At 36.7% G+C, this 19,293-nt stretch overlaps 2 protein-coding genes across 3 annotated transcripts; both read right to left on the bottom strand.

The window, feature by feature from the left end:
* Window positions 1–6,849: 6,849 nt before the first annotated feature.
* Window positions 6,850–10,568, bottom strand: LOC110719020 (universal stress protein Slr1101-like). 2 transcript variants are annotated; one of them, XR_002511003.1, is made up of 5 exons: window positions 10,219–10,568; window positions 8,257–8,348; window positions 7,541–7,659; window positions 7,061–7,206; window positions 6,850–6,967 (listed from the first exon to the last, which is right to left on the bottom strand). XR_002511003.1 is itself a non-coding variant. In XM_021897938.1 (4 exons), exons 1-4 carry the CDS (start codon window positions 10,427–10,429, stop codon window positions 7,128–7,130), a joined length of 501 nt encoding a protein of 166 aa, XP_021753630.1. In that variant the 5' UTR covers window positions 10,430–10,568; the 3' UTR covers window positions 6,974–7,127. The 2 variants fall into 2 exon arrangements, 1 of the variants encoding a protein (XP_021753630.1); XM_021897938.1 differs by lacking the exon at window positions 6,850–6,967 and having other exon boundaries at window positions 6,974–7,206.
* Window positions 10,569–13,237: 2,669 nt separating this feature from the next.
* LOC110719009 (acyl-acyl carrier protein thioesterase ATL3, chloroplastic-like) lies at window positions 13,238–18,911 on the bottom strand. Its single transcript, XM_021897932.1, has 5 exons — window positions 18,096–18,911; window positions 17,552–17,652; window positions 14,398–14,507; window positions 13,768–13,863; window positions 13,238–13,666 (listed from the first exon to the last, which is right to left on the bottom strand). The coding sequence occupies exons 1-5, from the start codon at window positions 18,302–18,304 to the stop codon at window positions 13,547–13,549; spliced, it is 636 nt and encodes a 211-aa protein (XP_021753624.1). The 5' UTR covers window positions 18,305–18,911; the 3' UTR covers window positions 13,238–13,546.
* Between the last annotated feature and the right edge of the window lie 382 nt (window positions 18,912–19,293).

Here is a 19,293-nt window from a genome sequence, read left to right as displayed (position 1 = left end):
TGATCTTGACACTTATGTCAAGAAATCTACGGGGAACACTTCCTCAAAAAAGCAGTCGGCCAAAAAGAATCAACGACAGTTCCGATACAGATGATGCAGTCGTCTACACCATTGCAGGCGGCTTCTCAGGAGGCGGCCCCACTATTAGGGGCAACAAAGATAATATAAGGCGGTTAGATGTAAATTCCGTTCACCAAGAACGGCCGTCCAAATATACATTTCCTGAGATTGTCATCACTGAAGAGGATCTAGGATGGGTAAGGGGGCCGCTTGACGACCCTCTCGTTATTGAATGTAAAGTGGCCAACCAGAGAGTTGGCCGAATCCTCATAGATACCGGGAGCTCCTCAGATCTCATCAGCAGCAAATGTCTGTCAAAACTGAAATATCAGACGGACTGCATACATCCGGCCTCCCACCCTTTAATAGGGTTTGGAGGAGGAGTCGTCCACCCACTGGGACGAGTAGATTTACCCATTCGCCTGGGCGAAAAAGGGGAAGGACGACACATGGTAGTCCGGTTCCTAGTAGTAGAGGAACTCTCGGCCTACAACATGATTCTGGGTCGACCAACCCTGAATAATTCCAAGGCTGTTATAATCCCGTCTCTTATGCTGCTCAAGTTTGAGAGGGATAATGGAACAGTCGGCTCCCTAAGGGGAGATCAGAGGATGGCCCGAGAGTGCTATCTCTCGGATGTCAAGCCCACTGTTATGGCCACTGGGTCAAGTGGAGAAAAAACTGACCTTGACAATGTCAAGGAGAGTGCGCCTGTTCAAGAAACAGGCGACAAAAAGAGAAAGGCGTCCCAGACAGAGTCCGCAAGAAAATAGCAATCATTGGCAGAGGAGCGGCCGGATGAGTTCCGCCCTCAGCCGGCTGGTGAGCATGCGGACCTGATCTTAGACGACTCACGTCCTGACCGAACAGTCAAAGTTGGGACGACTGCTCTGAGAAACCTTGGTGACGACTTTCACAACCTATTGAAAGAATACAAGGACATCTTTGCATTTGAAGTCCATGAAATGCCAGGCATTAGTCCTGATCTGGCAGTACATAAACTCGCTGTGGATCCGAAAAAGAAGCCGGTACGGCAAAAGAAGCGGAACCATGGCGAAGAAAGAAGTCAGGCGGCAGCCGCCGAAGTTAAAAAATTACTTGGTGCAGGGTTCATTCGGCAATGTTACTTCCCAGACTGGGTTGCAAATGTGGTACTTGTTAAAAAGCCGAATGGCACCTGGCGAATGTGTGTAGACTACACAGACTTAAACAAGGCGTGCCCCAAAGACAGTTACCCTCTGCCTAAAATTGATAATCTGGTCGACTCAACAGCCGGCCATGCCTTGATGAGTTTCATGGACGCCTATTCTGGTTTCCATCAAATTCCCTTATGGAAGAAAGATCAGGAGAAGACGGCCTTCGTCACTGATCAGGGGTTATACTGTTACACGGTCATGCCGTTTGGTCTTAAGAATGCCCCGGCTACCTTCCAACGAATGATAAACACTGTGTTCTTTGATCAGATTGGGAGAAACGTCGAGGCATATATTGATGATATGATTGTCAAGACTAAACTTCAGAAAGATCATCTGACGGACCTCCGAGAAACTTTCGCCACACTCAGGCGGCACCATGTCATGCTCAATCCCAAGAAATGTGTATTTGGAGTTGAGTCTGGGAAATTTCTCACTTCCTGAAAAGAGGGGCAATGCTGTTTTGCGCCATGAGATCTATCGCCTGAGAATGACTAGATCATACAACAAAAAAGTACACAGGCGTCCACTCAAAGTAGGGGACTTTGTACTTAGAAAAATGGAAGCAGTTGGTAGGGCTAATGAGTTTGGCAAACTAACTCCCAACTGGGAAGGACCCTACCGAATCTATGAGGAAGTCAGGGACGGTACCTACCGTCTGGAAACACCAGACGGACAACCGTTGCCTCGAACTTGGAATGTAGATAATCTTAAAAAATATTTCTTCTGAATGACGTAAAGTAAAGAGCTACTTAATAAAGTTTGCACTTACTATTCAATTTTGTATTACGAGGGGCATGCCGTTTGTACCTTTACAGTCGGCTACTCTCCATTGAGTTTTTCACTCTATCTTCAGAGGGGCATGCCGTCTGTACCTTTACAGTCGGCTACTCTCCATTGAGTTTTTCACTCTATCTTCAGAGGGGCATGCCGTCTGTACCTTTACAGTCGGCTACTCACAATACTTAGCTAAAAAGATTAGGGCCTGGCCGACCCTGTGCCTAACAGGAGGCTACCCTTCTTTTACTTAGCACCTACGTTCACCAAGAACTTACCAAGGCCACCGGCCGAATGATCAGACCAGGCGCCAAGCCAACTGATCAAATCTACAAAACTAATACGACCTGTCCCAACATCATAGCAGGCGTCCGACGGCATCCCTCCGGATGAAATTCGTCGCAGAGAGCAGCTCCCTTTTGGGTGGAACATTGTTCTATAAACTAATTACACGGCACCTATACGACTGTCCCCAAGGGCAACCACGTAGCCGTTTTTGAGACAAGGATAACTCTATCACTAACCAAACCAGTGGTAGCAGTTGACATCTGAGTCAGATGACCGCCTGTATTACTTGGGATAAATGCAGGGGGTACCTATTGAGTTAATAGCCAACAAACATTGGCGAATCAAGGGGTCTAGCCGGCCTACGCCGCCTGGTACCTCTACTTCTCAAACAAAAGTGACGGCGACTGAGTAGCTCCAACGTTAACTCATAGTCACTCCTTCAAATTTGGTATGGAACCTAAAAGGTTTGAGTCGTCCGCCTGTTTTTAACAAACAAGGGCACTCAAACCCCTATTCCTACTAGGTAACCTATTGAGTTAATAGCCAACAAACATTGGCAAATCAAGAGGATCAGCCGGCCTCCGCCGCCTGGTACCTCTACTATTCAATCTAGAGTGTGACGAAGACTAAGTAACTCCTATGTTAACTTAATAGTCACTCAAACTTAGTATGGAGCCTAAAAGGTATGAGTCGTCCGCCTGTTTTTAACAAACAGGGACTCTCAACCACTACTCTTGCTAGGTTAACAAATTACGAGTTAAAAGCCAACATTGGCAATAAAGGGAAACAACCGGTACCCGCCGCTTGTTATCCTACTTACTTAATTCCTTGGCGACTAGGTAATACTATTTACTTGGTCAGACCACTTTCCTACTTGGTTAAAATTACAAAAAGACAGGCACGCCTGCCTAAAAAAGGATCCAGACAAAATAGTTCGAATACCGATTGAATAAATGGCCGACTGATCGTCTATCCTGGAAACAGACAACCAGTCGTCCAGGGGCATAGGCGGCGTACTTACTATTTGTACCTATCTGCAACGTTCGGCCATGTACAACAGTCGGTCTAGTGAACAATGGGATATTAGATATGGAATACTTAGACAAATTTGAAGCAAAACAAAAATTCATTAAAAATAAGCCGGTCATTAAAGACCAGCAAAATATTCAAAGCCCCGGCCCCCTGGCCGGGTAAATACAAAGCAAACGGCACGCAGGCCGTGGAAAAAATACTTTAAGCTTAAGAAGGGGGCAGTTCAGTATTAGCAGTTGCCGCCTGGTCAGCACTCTTCTTGCTGGACTCGGCTTCAGCTGCATCCTCTTTTGATGCCTTACCCCCAAGTGGCACAAGCGCCACAACCGGCTCTTCCTCCTCCTCCAACGCATCTCCCAACGCCTCTTCTTCAGCAGCCGCCAGGATCTCTTGATTATATGTTTCCGAACACTGGCGGTACGTTCTTTCCCATGAGGCAAAGTCGGCATTGGGGAACAGGCGGCCCCAGGTCATGCGCTGGATTTGAGCGGAGTCTTCCACCATCTCCCGGACGAGCTCTTTCTTCTCTTGCTCGGCCTTTTCCGAGAGCTCTTGGGTAAGACTCTTCTCTTGGCTCACCAGGCGTTCTTTTACGTTGGCCAAGGATTTCTCCATGGCTTCGTAAGAGTGCATTTTTTGGGGAGTATGGTACATTTTGTATGTAAAGTTCTAGAATGTTCTAGGTTAGTCCTTAGCGTTCTAGGAAGGAAGCTTGTAGAAAACCTCCATGTATGTAGTTCCTAAGGAGGTGGGAACACTCTAGATCCTTGTAGTCTAGATATAGGTTGTAAGTAGGGAGGAGCACTATAAATAGGCTCCAAGGCATCATTTGTACATTTAAGTTGAGAGCTGATTAGGGGATTTTTATCCTCCAATCACCGTTTGACAAGTGGACCAACCAGGTTCCGCCACGTGTCCTTCACGTAGGCCAATAGGAGCCTGCCACGTGTCAATCACAGATACGTCCTCTACGGACCAATTGAGACACGCCACGTGTCCACCCATGCCAAATGGGAAAACCGGCCAACAAGGCCCAATCCTGTCTAGAGGCCCGGTCAGCCCTAGGTTAACCCTAAACCTAGAGAGTGGCACGCTTCTCAAGACTATAAATACTTAATTAATCCTCATTAAAGGGGATCAAGCAAACATCAAGCAATTAATCTCACCTGAAGAACAGAGAAGAACAGAAACATTACGGAACACTAATAACCGGCTAATCTCGCTAACAAAGCAGATTACCAACATTAAACACTCTCACCTAGAGAGATCTTATTACTTTAATTTCCGTATTAATTACTCCTTAATCAGGTACTAACTTGACCGTTGGAGGCGGAGCTCTCAGGAGTCTCCGTTATTTTGCAGGTACAGGCGTCCGGTTCCAGTCTCGGAATTGTAACTCTCCCGCAGGACATCAGAAAACCCCGAAACAAGAGCAATACAAAAAGCCTTTCTTAAGAACTTGTGTTCTCTTGCAACTCAATCCTTTCCTTCCAACACTTAGAGAGTGTGAGGAAAACTAAGGCACGAGGGTGCCAAGTGAGTGATCGGGCATACCAGCAAGGGTGATAGCTTGGGTGCTCAATTGTCTATGACACTTAGTCGTAAATTCGGACTAAGACACTAAGGGTGAGTGCTTAGTTCAACCAAAGGGGACTTGTTAGCACAAAGGGATCGTGCTAGCAAACTTATACTATCAGCACAAGGAGTTGTGCTACGTGGGCACAAGGAGTTAGTGCCAAGGGACAAAGCCTGACTCGTCTTACGACGGACTGTAAGCGAGTGGCGCACGGTGCATGATTAGGGCAAAGTAGTCGGCACGTGACATATGGCTCTTATTTTTAAGAACTATTGCTTATTTCAGAACCACCAAGCACAATTGGTAAATATGATAATCTCATTTCTTACTTAAGAGCCATTTCTTAAATTTTCTCTCTCCTTAAAACTACTTAAGCCACTCCCACTATTGATGCTCTGACAGAAGATAGATAATTTTACTTCCTCTGTTCTACTTGACCTGTTTCTTTTATCACGCTTGCCAATGCAAAACTTTAACAATCAATAACTTTAATTCTTTTATAAGTAAAAATTATAAAAGTTATATATTATGGTAGTACTTGTTAAAACGAAAATATCTTACATTAATATGTTTTTCTTTAATTATTATTCATAAAACACGGTCAAAGGAGGAGTGGTGAATAGTGTAAAAGTCAAAGCGGGTCAAGTAAAAAAGAACGGAGGAAATATTATTTAAGTAGGGACCATGGAAGAGAGAGAAATGATAAAATAATTTGAGTGGGGTTTAAAGTAAGAAAGAGATATGATAAACTATAGTATAAAGTTACCAAATATAGAAGTGATGCATTTAAAGAAAACACCCATAAAAGGAAAGTGATGTAAATAAAAAAAACGGAGGGAGTACAAAAGAAGTGATTAAACCATTGCATAATACTCCCTCCCTTTTTAAATACTTGATCCACTTATTTGGAAAGCTTTTACAATATTTAATTAATTTCTCTTACCAAATAAAAACCCAACAATATTAATTCCATATTATTTCTCCTTCAATTCTCTCCATCACTTTTGGATTTTTACAATTTTTTATTCTTCCACCAACCCCACTATATCCATATTTTATTAATTTCTCTAATTTCTCCTAAAACTCCGCGCATGAAGAAATGAAGCAAGTATTTTTAAAACGGAGGGAGTAGGAATTACATATACATAAGTTAATAATATACAGTTAAAGTATAAAAATAGTGTAAAAGTAAAAGTGATGCACTTATTCAGAAAGAAAGAGAAAAACTACGCAATTGCGCACAACAATTTGCATAATAGGAATTATAATAGGAATTACGTATATTTATAAGGTGAATAATAAAATACTGTTAAAGTATATAAATAATGCAAAAGTCAAAGTAATACACTTATCTAGAAATAGAGAAAGTACTACGCAATTACGCATCAAAAGAACAAAACTTGTGGTTTCCTATAACATGTTAGAGTATACCCAATGAATGACCCAAAATTCTTGGTCATGGATTATTATATAATTTATTTCTCTTTCCACTCATCCATGACCAAGTCACATGACCAACCATGACCAAAGATTCCCAATAGTTGCCTAAAATAACTTTGGTCATAATTTTCTCTCTCCTACTTTTACCATACAAATATCCATTTCCTTCTTCCAATAGTATGTAGCCACTTGTCAATTAATATATTCATGACCAAACTTTTATTTGTCATTACAAAGACATAGTCATCAACTTCTCTCATCCTTTTTTTTCTTTCTTCCATTTTTTTAATATAAAAAGTTCTCTCTCTCCTCATGACCAGGTCATTGGATGTCCAATGGCCACCCTCTTACTATCTACTCCGTATGTCCTTAAGCATTAGACAAACACATGGTTATTTTTTAGACGAACCAACCCTCAATAGTTCAAAGAAATTAGATTCAATTCTACATTGGTTTTCTAATTAGGTAGTGGAGATTCAAAAATTAAAAGAGTAAAAAACTAAGGGAGTCCCTTTTATAGACATGAAAACAATCATATATTCACATGTGGCTAATTATTTCAGAAATATGGAAGTATTTTATTTCATTTACTACCTCCGGTCCAATTTACTCGCAACAAAAGGGTATTATTTGTGAGACATAAAATATTCCTTTATTGCGAGTAAAGTGGACCGGAGGTAGTATCAACACCGGTAGTTTATCATAACATGCTATTACAACATAGCTACTTATTTACAATAACAGCAAACCGTAGATTTCCTTCAGACTCGTTTCCTTACTACAAGAACAGGACACTTAGCATGATGAATGCAGTAGTTGCTAACACTTCCAAGAAACGCCCTGCGTGAAAGATGTATATTAGAGGGGAAAAAAGAGATGCTCGTACAGTCGTACTGTGTATGAATAGTAGTACTGCAGGGTAGCAGATAATCTGCTTAAGCTTCATTTCAACAGCAAAAACTATCAAACATTTTCAAATTAGAGTATGCTTGAAGGAACTCTGAAGTTATATGATGTCGTGACTTGAGCTCTATATAACTTTGAAGTTATGTACTATTACTTAACGAGTTAATGCTGTTACATGATGCTGCGATGCATAAAGGGTTTTGTAAATTTAAAAACATGTAAAAGCTCAGGTTAATCTTGGGATAAATTTCTCCAATCTTAGACAAACCTTTGTAGAGCTCCTCGACTATGAGTGCCCATAACAAGTAAATTACAATGAAACTTCTCCACTGCATCACAAATCGCATCTTTTGGATTTCCCATCACACACAGTGTCTCAGCATCAACCTGTAGCAAGTAAGATAATGAGTACCAACAGAGGCACAAAACATATTCAACAAAAATGTCTAGTACAGGCTATATGTTTGGTGCTTACCATAGTAAATCGACAAACATTCATTGAGGTAGACACAGCTCATTTTGAAAGAGAGTTTAACCACATACTAGCTTGACCGAGTTCCAAACTTAAAGCACTTGGTAATAGTTGGAATAGCTAATCTTATACGAGTAACTGAAATCATCTTTCTATTCATTCTTTCAAGTAGAACAATAGTCTAAACTCACAATTGGGGATCAAAGTTTTAACATAAACAGATATACGACTGAAGAAATATAAAACTTAACTTGATCATCATGTAGACAACAAAGAAGGGAAATATCAATTGAATGCGAAAGGTGAAAGCTAGTCCAATAAAGAATAAACAAACACAGGAAAACCATGGACCATAAAGGTTGCCTATGATCACTAGGAGTTTACAAACGTTCCATGATGTTCGCTATATTGATGTTTGGCAATCAGCATCAGTCTAATAAATAGTGGTCTGAATAAAAGATGAAATGAATTTTACAATGGGAGAACACCAGAGAGGATTTAAAGGTTCATACCCCATATTGTGCACATATTTCCTTAGCTTTCGTAAGGAGAGAAGTTGCAAACTTTTTTTGATTCTGTTGGATTGTTGTTACCAGATCAAGAGCTGCAAAGGCAGAACACAAAAAATACCAACATAAGTGTTGTACTGATATATCTCAAAAATTTTGTGCTGTCAAACGTGTTAGTCATTGGGTTCCTATACAGAATGAACCAATAGACCAATACATCAACCTAATGTATATCTTTTCAGTTTAAATGTGGAAAATGCACAATATTTTTAATGAAATGCAGTATTAAAAATGAAGCTAATAACATTCATAAATACATGATCTCTATATTCAATTCAGTTCTAATTGTCCAGAACCCGTGTTAGGCCATATTCACCTAAGTTCAAATAAGTGGGTGAATATAATTTGTGAGAAATTGATCTCTCCAACAATGGAGAGATTTGGGAGGAAAACTCATCCTTTTCCCCTCCCCCTCCTTTCTCTTCCCTCCCTTCATCACCCTCCCACTTAGTTATCCAAACAAAGACTTAATAGTTTTCCCCCTTTTCAGGACTAGGGATATTGTGCAAAACCGTTAATCTGTTATTTACTTATAACCTACTCCATACCAATGGCAGAGCCAACATTTTTTGAAGGTGGGGGTGTAAAGGGTTAATAATTCCATACAAGTATTTTAATTATTAGAGTAAAACACATGGAAGTTTATATTCCTTCAATGGTATAGTATTATAGTCATTTACTGTGTGTTTGGATAACATTAACAATAGTGACGAGAAAGGGAGGGGAAGGAAAAGGAGAGAAGAGAAATGGAGGTGAGTGGAGGGAGAGAGTGACTTTTCATTTTCCTTCCAAATAGATCCAACAATAGAGAGATTTGGTTAATGTTCTTTCGGGGTACACTATATTATTTTCACATTAAGTTGGGAGGAAAATGGATTCCCTTACCCTATGTCTTACCCAAATTAGGGAAATTATATCACTCACTCTCCCTTCCCTTCCCTTCCCTTCCCTTCCAAAAATTTCTATTCAAACATAGTGTTAATATTTTACAAATTATAAGAACTAAATTAACAAAAATGTATTATGATTTATGATCAATCAACTAAATCAAGGGTTGCCCGGAACTCAAACAATACAATATGTATAGAATTTTCCAAATCTTTCTAGCTTACTCTGAATTTGATGATCCTGTGTAACTTAAACTTTGGCCATATTTCTACACTAACATACAGCATGTGAAAAAAGTAAAGCCATCAAATGGTTTTCTTTGATTCGTTTTGTTTGTTGTCCATTTTCCAAATCAAGAATAAAATAATTAAATTTCGCTTTAAATACTAAAATCATGTTCTTAATGTACACCTTTGGAAGACAAAGACCATCATGTAAAATAAGAGGCGGCAATTCAGCAGTTGGGTCAGTTAGATGAGGTCAATTGGATTCAGGTAACATGCAAAAGTCAAACTTGTGTTATTATTTGGTTTTATGGCCAATATGAATTTGTCCCATTTGCTTTTTTCAACAACTATTATTATTAATTTTTACCAAAATTCCCTCCAATTTGCAACAATATTTGTACAAATTTAACTTTTCAACATAAATTTTGTTTTCTCATCTCTATATTTTTGCATAACATATTTTTGCATAACCAATGTCAATTTACTTTTTCAATGTTCTTTAACTATTCTTTTTCGTATTTATTAATTTTCGTGAAAAATGCCCGTAAGAGCCTATAAAAGGGAACGGAAGAAGTAATATATCAAAACTAGATGATATAGTGATAGATACATTAATTGTCAGTTTGGCTTGGGTCGATTTGGAAGATCAAGATCGGAATACGTGATTTTCAATTAGACTTGAGGTATTCTAGGTTGGGTAATTAGATACGGGTCAATTTTACCAAGTCTACTCGTAATCAATCAATTTGTAAACAAAAATGTGTTAAATAAATAGAGAAAGAAGACATACGAACAGTGCCGTAACCACCAGCAAAAACACCACTTTGTGTAACAGAAACGGCCGTAAAAAGAATAACACCAGATTTGAGTTTATCGCCCAGATTTTGTAACGCCCATTTCAGAGCATAACTGCTACACCCACTCTCATCAACTGCTACGATCATCTTTCCATTTTGATTCTTCTCTGCTGCTGCTGCTGCTGCTTCTGCTTCCTCTGCCATTTTCAATTCTTGTTTTTAGATAAGATAAGAACAAATATTTGGAACTTGTATAAGTCGAAGGAACACAAAATTTGGTACTATTTGAATTGCTAGTTTCAACTGCTTGCTGATATTTAAATACTTCACGTCACTGCCTATGCCATTTAAGAAATCTGTGTGCGGTTTACATCTGGTGTTCTTTATTAGCCAAATCGCACATACCGTTACACGTTGCCACGAGGCATTTCCACATGTTACAAGTATACATTGCTTCTTCCTTGTACTTTTAAAGCCTTTTTTAAGTATTTGAAAAAAAATAATAATAATTAAGTAGAGGTGTCAAAACCGAATCTACTCAATTCGACACTGAACCGAAAAATGTCCGATTTCAATTTCAAGTCGTATGAACATAATAATTTAACATGATTCAAGTTGAAATTAGACTAATAAACTTGATCCGACCTGACCTCATTAAACCTGATTTGGACCTTTAAATTGACACCTTTGCTAGTAGCGGATTAGGTATGGTTAAGGTTTAAATTAGGTTAAAACGAAATAGAGGAGAGCATTAGCCCTATGTCTTATATGAGACGAGTAAATAAGAAAAATAGAGTAAAAGTAGTGGGATTAATCTAGTAATTATCCTTAGTTGAGTCACTTAAGAATAATTACAAGATTAATCCCACTACTTTTACTCTACTTTTCTTATTTACTCATAAGTTAGTAACACGAACCAATGTTACAAGGCTATATCTCAAGACTTATTGTCTTATTGTATATTGACATTAAGGACCTTCCTATAGTCTAATGAGTCCTGTATGAGTCACAAGACAGACTTTTGTAAGGGCATGGTTTTGGCATCTTTGGGGAGCAACTACAAAAAAAAAGTATAAACAAAGATCAAAATTTAATTTTCCTTAATAGCGTTCATGATAAACATTTCTTAAATTTTAGCATCAAATTGTTGACAGGAGTCGATATCATCAGTAGTATTCAACTATTTCTGTATTTTCATGGGAGACTCCATATTTAGAGGATGAAATTGATTATAAGGAAGTTTGAAGTTATCTCAACTATTTCTGTATTGTCATATGAAACTCCATCTTTTGAGGATGAAATTGATTATTAGGAGGTTATCACTTTCCATTGATGTTTGTACTCCCTCCGTCTCAAAAAAAACGACCCATTTGGGTTGATTCTGCGGGTATTAAGGAAGTTAAATAAAAAGAAATAAAAGTATATTGGAAAGATAAATTTACATGGGGTTTGTAAAAAAATAGAGAGAGAAAGTAATAAAATAACATGGAAAATGAAATTTTTATATGGGGAAGCTAATTTTGCACAAATATTGTTGCAAATTGGTGGTGTTTTAATGCAAATGGATCATTCTTTTTGGGACAAAGTTTTGGCCAAATGGATCGTTCTTTTTGGGACAAAGTTTTGGCCAAATGGAACGTTCTTTTTGGGACGGAGGGAGTATATTATTACTTATTACATACAAACACAACACCAAACTATGATTTATTGAACAAGTATACATATTACACACCAATTGGGTGTTAGTGTAGTGGTGATTGGGACTACACTTGGTAGGGAGAACATGTGTTTGATCCCCCGCAACAACGAACACCAAAAAAAAAATACATATTACATACTGTACATACTCTTCAAAAATCGATTTCTAATGCAGACATATTGGGTTGAAATATAAATCAAGAGACATTTTCGTTGTAAAATAAAAATGCATATTAATATCAATTTTTTTTTACGGGAAGCGAGACTTAATCATTCATATTAAGAGAATCCATGAGTACTGGTTTTAAAAAAAAAAAAAAAAAAAAAAAAAAAAAAACCATGAGTACATAAGGAGAGACCTTAGCCGGGATACTATTTTCCCTGACTTTTTCTACATTAAAAGGAATAAAAATGTATATTATTATCTTGTAACAGAGAAATAATTGAATTTTTATGTGCAGCTTTAGCCTAGGGTATCCATGGAACGATGGAATCAGTGGCCACCTCCGCCACCACTAGGTGCAGATGATAACCGTTCGAGCAAATAAGCCATTTGGTACTTTACCCTTTCATGTAAAGGATACATAGAAACATGATCATTTCTACTGCTTGTAAAATCTTCTTGCAACACTCTTGTTGCCGCAACATGAAACTTGCCTGAAGCTGAGATTATTAACACGAGCAATAAGATCTGAAGACTAATCAGCCAAGTTACTTTCATATTTGTATTCAGAAAATTATGTAAATACTTTGTAGATATAAGATTTTCACTTGAAATTATTAGTGTATAGGCTATAGTTTTATTACCTTATTATAAAAATGCTGAAGGATTCAATGAAGGATATATATAGACATATGATAACAAATTGAGCTCATTCTTTGACTGATGGTAAACTCTGGAATGTGGAACTTCCACAAAAGAAGCGAAATTTGGCTTCCTGATAATGAATATCGACACATGCGTACTAAGGTACAAAATTATATACCAAAAAAGGAAGAAAAAAGCTCCAAAGGCTGCTCTGTTTTGGTTCAAACCTTTGAAAGTTTTGTGAAGCAAGGCATAAAAATCACAGTCAGAGGATAACAGTTTTCTGAGTCATACTTGATAACTCCAAGACTGAGGGAATTTCTAAAATTGACAGTTCTTGACTAACTTTATTTGAAATTTGACTACCCTGTTAACAATATCACCAGCCATCGACAAGTAAAAATTGTACAGCAGAAAACCAATCCACCAAATCTATTAATCAAAGACAACAAGAAACCGGCCATTTGAGGGAAGGTGAGACACTCAGAGGCCGGAAGTGGGTAGTGTATCTGGGGTGAATGCCTGCTAAAGAGTAATAGACATGGTGTACATGCAAAGGAATTGATAGACAAAGTTTAACTGCTCAAAATTTGTTACTTCATAATTATGTAATAAGGATACAGGAGAATTATTCTAGAATACAAATAATTGACACAATAATACCAACACTTTACTGAACAAAAGGTCGTACTCAATGGAAACAGTAATTCAAACCCCTTCCCCATTCGTAATTTGTATTGCACTTGAGGCTCTTCCCAAAAATAAAAAATAAGAAAAAGCTAATAAATAAAAAGGAAACAGGAGAGTTTGTACAGTCAAGCTGGGACCCCATTTTTCATATAATTAAGGAACTTGGCTCTCGATTCGGGAGGAATACGGATTGGGCGAAAATTTTTGTTAAGCCAGACTGCAGTTCCCTTAGCTTCAAGGATAGGCTGTCAAACAAAAGATGTGGCCTTTCAGTATATAGAGAAAAGCAAAGGAAACGTTAACAACACTATGCAATTATAAAGCAGGGGCAGGATAAGAAAACAACCTCTTGATTTGGTAACTTATAAATGTAATGCTCAAAGAAGAAGCGAACAGCAGAGTAGTCTGAGACCCTCACTTTCACAACAAATTTGTCTCCACTCTGCTTGACATGGAATGAGCAGATGCATTACAAACCAATCAGATTATAATTCAAAACCCTAAGCGCTCTAGGTATAAATCTATACAATGCAGAAACTAATTTGTAATTATTTAAGGGAACACGGAAAAAAAATAATAATAATAATAAATAAATAATTTCTTTTTTTTAAAAAAATGGCATAAGTAACTCATACCCTTAAGCAGATGCACTCACCATAAGCAATGTTTTGAAATAACAAATTCAGGTAGGAATAAGGCCCATCAAGATTATTACTTGTTAGTTCAAAAGTTCCAAACTGCATTGCCAATTAGCTAGGCTAAACAGCATTAAAATGTTTCTTCTGCTAACCAACATGTAATTTACCCTTCAAGGCTCTAGGAAATCACCTTCTGCCATAGCGTATACTATAAATACTTGCATGTAGTGTATTACCACCAAGATTCATGCAAAAAAATATCTAAACAAAAATAATTTATGAAGACAACAGATAGCAGCACTATTTCAGCAATTGTACAAAACATGTGGAAAGCATACCCTAAGAGGCGCGGTAAATTTGAGAGTCAATTCTGACAATGCAAGTGAATCACCACTGTGAGCAACAGCACTAGCACTCAGACCAATACTTTCCAAAAGCTCATGACGTGCTGCATAAAAGTTCAAGAGCTTGGTCAATAGTCTGCTTGCAGAAAACAAATACTTGTATAACATTAATGTATTCAATAAGAAGTAATAAGAAAAAATTCAGAAGCAAGCAGCATAGAGCAAAAATACAAAGCCAATAGCATCCACAAATTTTCCCATGAGTCTGGTTAATTGATATTTTACTAGTTCATCACAAAACCTATAATGCACTTCAGTAAACATAAAAGCCCAAAAGGACTTAAAAGGAAAACTAAAATTGTAAATTATTTCAGTATACAAAACAAAACAAAATTTCATATGCATGGTTACTGACTACTATGAAAAAAATATATCGAAAAAAAATAGATGCAAAGTTTGTGGTGTTGTGCAAAAACACTTTGGTAGCATAAATTTAAAAAATTGCTGAACAATTCAAGATGATGCAATATATGTAGCTTGATGCAATTTATATAAAAGTTGGAGATCACTGAATGATATTGATGAGGAAGATGATACCCGAATATAAGCAAGATAGTCATCAGGGGAGGAGGGGCCAACATGGATTCCTTTATAAGCAAGTGAAGGCCATGGGTGTAAACACTAACATTTATTGAGGCATCAGGGTAAACTTACTAAATAGACCAAAGAAATGCCATATTGCCACACTAGAGGTTATTGAAGTATGAAAGAGGACAGGTTGTGCAAGTATACAGGATTTATAGAGAAACAGACAAAGACGATCAGTTCAATTTCTAAAACCTTTTTGAAAGACTTCTTTTTCAGCTATTGATACATAAGACATCTCTAAAGCAGTGTATATAGGGCTTGAGATTCTAGATGCTGGCCTGGAAAAAGGTTGGAGTGACAGCTTAGTGCAAGTTTTTGCTGGTTGTTCAGCATACTAAGAAGCATTTGAGAAAAGCAAATATTTAAGTTGGATGCATAGACCAAATGCTAGAATTTTATTTTTTATAATTACTTGTGGAAAGCAACAGTATTGCAGGAGGACAAAGTATCAGCTACAATTGAGACAGCTTATATGAACTCTGAAATACATCAGGAGGACAAAGTATTTTTTATGATAAGTAACATTGTGATAAAATTAGTACGCTAGGTCTATCCATTTTCACATTCAGTTTGAAGAGCAGTTTTTTCATTAAACTTCTTTGTTTCCTCTAGTGTGATAAATTAAAAATAAATATTGATCCTGATAAAATTGGCTAGAAAAAGAAAAATATTTGGAAAGGGCAGAGTGGCATTTGGACATACACATATTGTAAGGTCCAAGATACTCTTAAATTGCAAGAACCACAAAATTTCACGGGTCAAATGCATGATCTCTAGCACCATGAACAACTACCAACGTAAAGGTTTAATTTGGTGTATCTCATTCTGTCTAATGTATATATTATACAAAGTATGAAGTTATTTAATTTATTTTGAACTTATATATATATATATATATATATATATATATATATATATATATATATATATATATATAGATTAATTTGTAAATAACCACCCAATAATAGGTCCATTTTTAAAATAACCACCCAAATAAAATTTATTTTTATTTAACCACCCATTAAATTAAATAATTACACAGATGACCACCCATTTTAAATTTCCGGTGGAATTTCCGTCAGTGGGCCCCACATAATTTATTTACCTCCCTTTTTTTCTCGTTCTATTTCGACTTCCCTCTCTGTTGAAGTTGCTGAACTCACTTTCACACTCTTCCTCATTGAATTTCCTCATAAATTTTCTGAAAAATCCATTAATCTACTTTGTTCTCCCTCTTTGTTCATAAATTACCAACAATTCTTCAAATTAAAATCCTAATTTTTGCAATAAACCCTAACTTTGTGTTCATAGAAACCCAAGTACTTAAATAACAACACTCAAGTACTTAAATCTGAAAACCACCTTATTCTCCTCCATTGCTGCCACAACAATTCCAACAACAAACAATCAATCAAAGTCACTCATAAAAACCCCAATTCATTAGTACCAAGTACACTAATTGTGGAAATAACACAAATAATTCGTGCTTTGAACACAAATAATTCGTACTTTGAACAACAAGAACCCTAATTAACTAATCCCCCAATTTTCCCCAATTTCAGTGCACCAAGAACCCTAATTTTTTTTAAAAAAAATAAGAATACCTGTTGTGAATTCAGCTACTGTTTTCCTTGGGGATGCGTCTGCAATTAGGGGAAGTCTTTTTTCTGGGATTTTGGGAGAAATTGAAGAAGAATTTGCTATTTGATTGAGGGGAAGTGTTTTATGGGAAAAAATCGGGGAGGAAATGAATTAGAAAGAAAAAAAATAGCCGTTACTAGCCGTTGGGTGGGGCCCACTGACGAAAATTCCACCGGGAATTTGAAATGGGTGGTCATCTGTGTGATTACTTAATTTAATGGGTGGTTAAATAAAAATAAATTTTATTTGGGTGGTTATTTTTAAAATGGACTTATTATTGGGTGGTTATTTACAAATTATCCTATATATATATTTAAAAAATCTGAAATTGCTTAATCTCTGAGCGATTTTTTTGAATTTTCTAGAAAAGTTAGTGGGGCATGGTGAGTGTGGCAGATAAAATTAATAGTGGTGGTCCCTTACCAATTATGCTAGTGTGTCATTTATTCTAAACGACCAAAAGAAAGAAGTGTATCAATTATTTTGAAACAAAGGGCGGGATATGAACTTTTTTTGAACTATATTAACTAGATCGAACTCACTTTGTCAAAAGTAAGTCAAAATAAGATGTACCAAAAGGTATATTGGGATGTCTATAGTGAATAACACGATCATTTCTATCTAAGCATCGAATCCATAATAGGGTATAAAGTATCTGGAACTTGCTAAAAAGGATTGTTCACATTCATAAATAGCATAATATGGTCAAGCATTCAGAGCACTTATACAACAAAGAAGGAGCCAGGAGGCAATAGCATCAAATAGACTTCAGAACACCCATTAAGAAGCATCAATAACAAAGAATGCTTAATTAGTCTAGCAAAGAAAAGATTTAAAGCAAAGTATATGGTCTACTTACCATGTTCGATATAATTCGCATACCTAGCATTGTTAACAACACCAAATTGATCCAATTCATAGTCACGTACTTTCATCTCAATCTCAAAAAACTCAACTGCTCTGCAAATAAGACAAGAATAATCATCACGACCTTACAAATTATGGAATGTGTAAGAAACCAAGTCATTCGCCAACATCACACCAAACTAAAACGCAACATCTTATTTCACACCAAACTAAAACACAAGATCTCATTTCACTTGTATAGCGAAATATTATTATTCTTGAATTTGTATAATAAAAAAAATTTCAACAATTCTAACAACATGATGAAATTTATTTCCTTATAATATTATCGTTCAAATATGGTCAAAAGCCTAAGTTCCCAATTTCGATTTGTCATATTAATCACTTACTATCTCGAATTTTCTACAAAATTTGACACATTTCCTAATCCTACAACAAAAAAAAAAACAAAGAACAAGAAACTTTAAACTATTATAATTTCAACTAAAAAGCTAAATTAAAAGCAAGAAACAAATAGAACTTAGCAATTAAAATACCCTTTGCCATTTCCGACATCAATCGCAGGCGCATTGGTAGCACATGCAAGAGGAATTGCGCGCTGATTATGCCGTCGACAATTGAACTCCAATGGCTGAGAAATAGATGGAAAGCGCGGCGGAATTGAGCGGAGATTTTGGAGGCGAGCAGCCTTAGGCGGTGTCAGCGGCACATTCACGGCCGTGCAAGTAGTAAGTGCCGGCAACATAATTGGAATTGATTGTTGCTGCAGATGGTGTAATTAAATTCTGTGATAATATATGGGCCTTCAGCCTTCTACATGGTGTTTATTTGGGCCGTTGGAAGTTGGTTGCTGCTATTTATCAACAAATTAATTGATTTTACAGGATAGAGTGTTCGAGCACAGAGATTGCATATAATGTCCAAATGTAAATCTACTGCATAAGTTAGGTATGGTAGATTGGAAAATGGAAACCACCCAATGCTATTAAACTACTTGATTTTTGGCCACATTTTTATTGTTTTTTACAAGAAAACAATAAAATCATTCAACGAAATCAACTATACAAAACTTATACAAGAAAACACAAAACAACCAAATATAAAACTAGTGTTTAGAGTCGGTTCATATTTACTGAACTGAGTTGAACTGAATTGAAATGAACTGAACTGATTGGAGTTAAACTGAACAGAACTGAACTAATTGGCAAGCTAGTCTTTAGACATGTTTTTTCTCACACACAGAAGGACAGAACAGGACCCCCAAAAATCAGGGACCCATAATTAAAAAAAAAAAAAAAAAAGAATTATAACCTTCCATATTCACCTTCTTCCCCGTAAAATAACACCATTTTTTAACTAAAACCTAAAAATTCATCCTAAATCTTTAACTTTGCCTTTTAATTTCCAAAACAAAATTAAATTGATTATGAAGATATAATTGATTATGACAAAGCTAGTTTTTTACCATAAAAAGTGCCTATTTTGCCATACATAAAACAATTGATATGGCTATCCCTTTTGCTTTCAATTGGAAAACCTTCTGAAAAAGAAAAGTTCCTTACAAATATAGAATGTTTGTTTGGAATTGTGTTCTGTCCATTCTTCCTGTGGGTAGCAAAATAAAATTTTTGATCCCTAATTTTGATCCTATCTGTGCTTGTTGTAAACAAAAAGAGGAAAGTCTAATTCATCTGTTTAGAGATTGTCCCAAAGCTTCTGAGGTTTGGCAACTGA

The sequence above is a fragment of the Chenopodium quinoa genome, unplaced genomic scaffold (genome assembly GCF_001683475.1).
Source record: "Chenopodium quinoa cultivar QQ74 unplaced genomic scaffold, ASM168347v1, whole genome shotgun sequence".
NCBI classification, from domain to species: domain Eukaryota; kingdom Viridiplantae; phylum Streptophyta; class Magnoliopsida; order Caryophyllales; family Amaranthaceae; genus Chenopodium; species Chenopodium quinoa.
The sequence above is the reverse complement of the archived record's forward strand: the minus strand, read 5'-3'. Positions and strand labels throughout refer to the sequence as shown.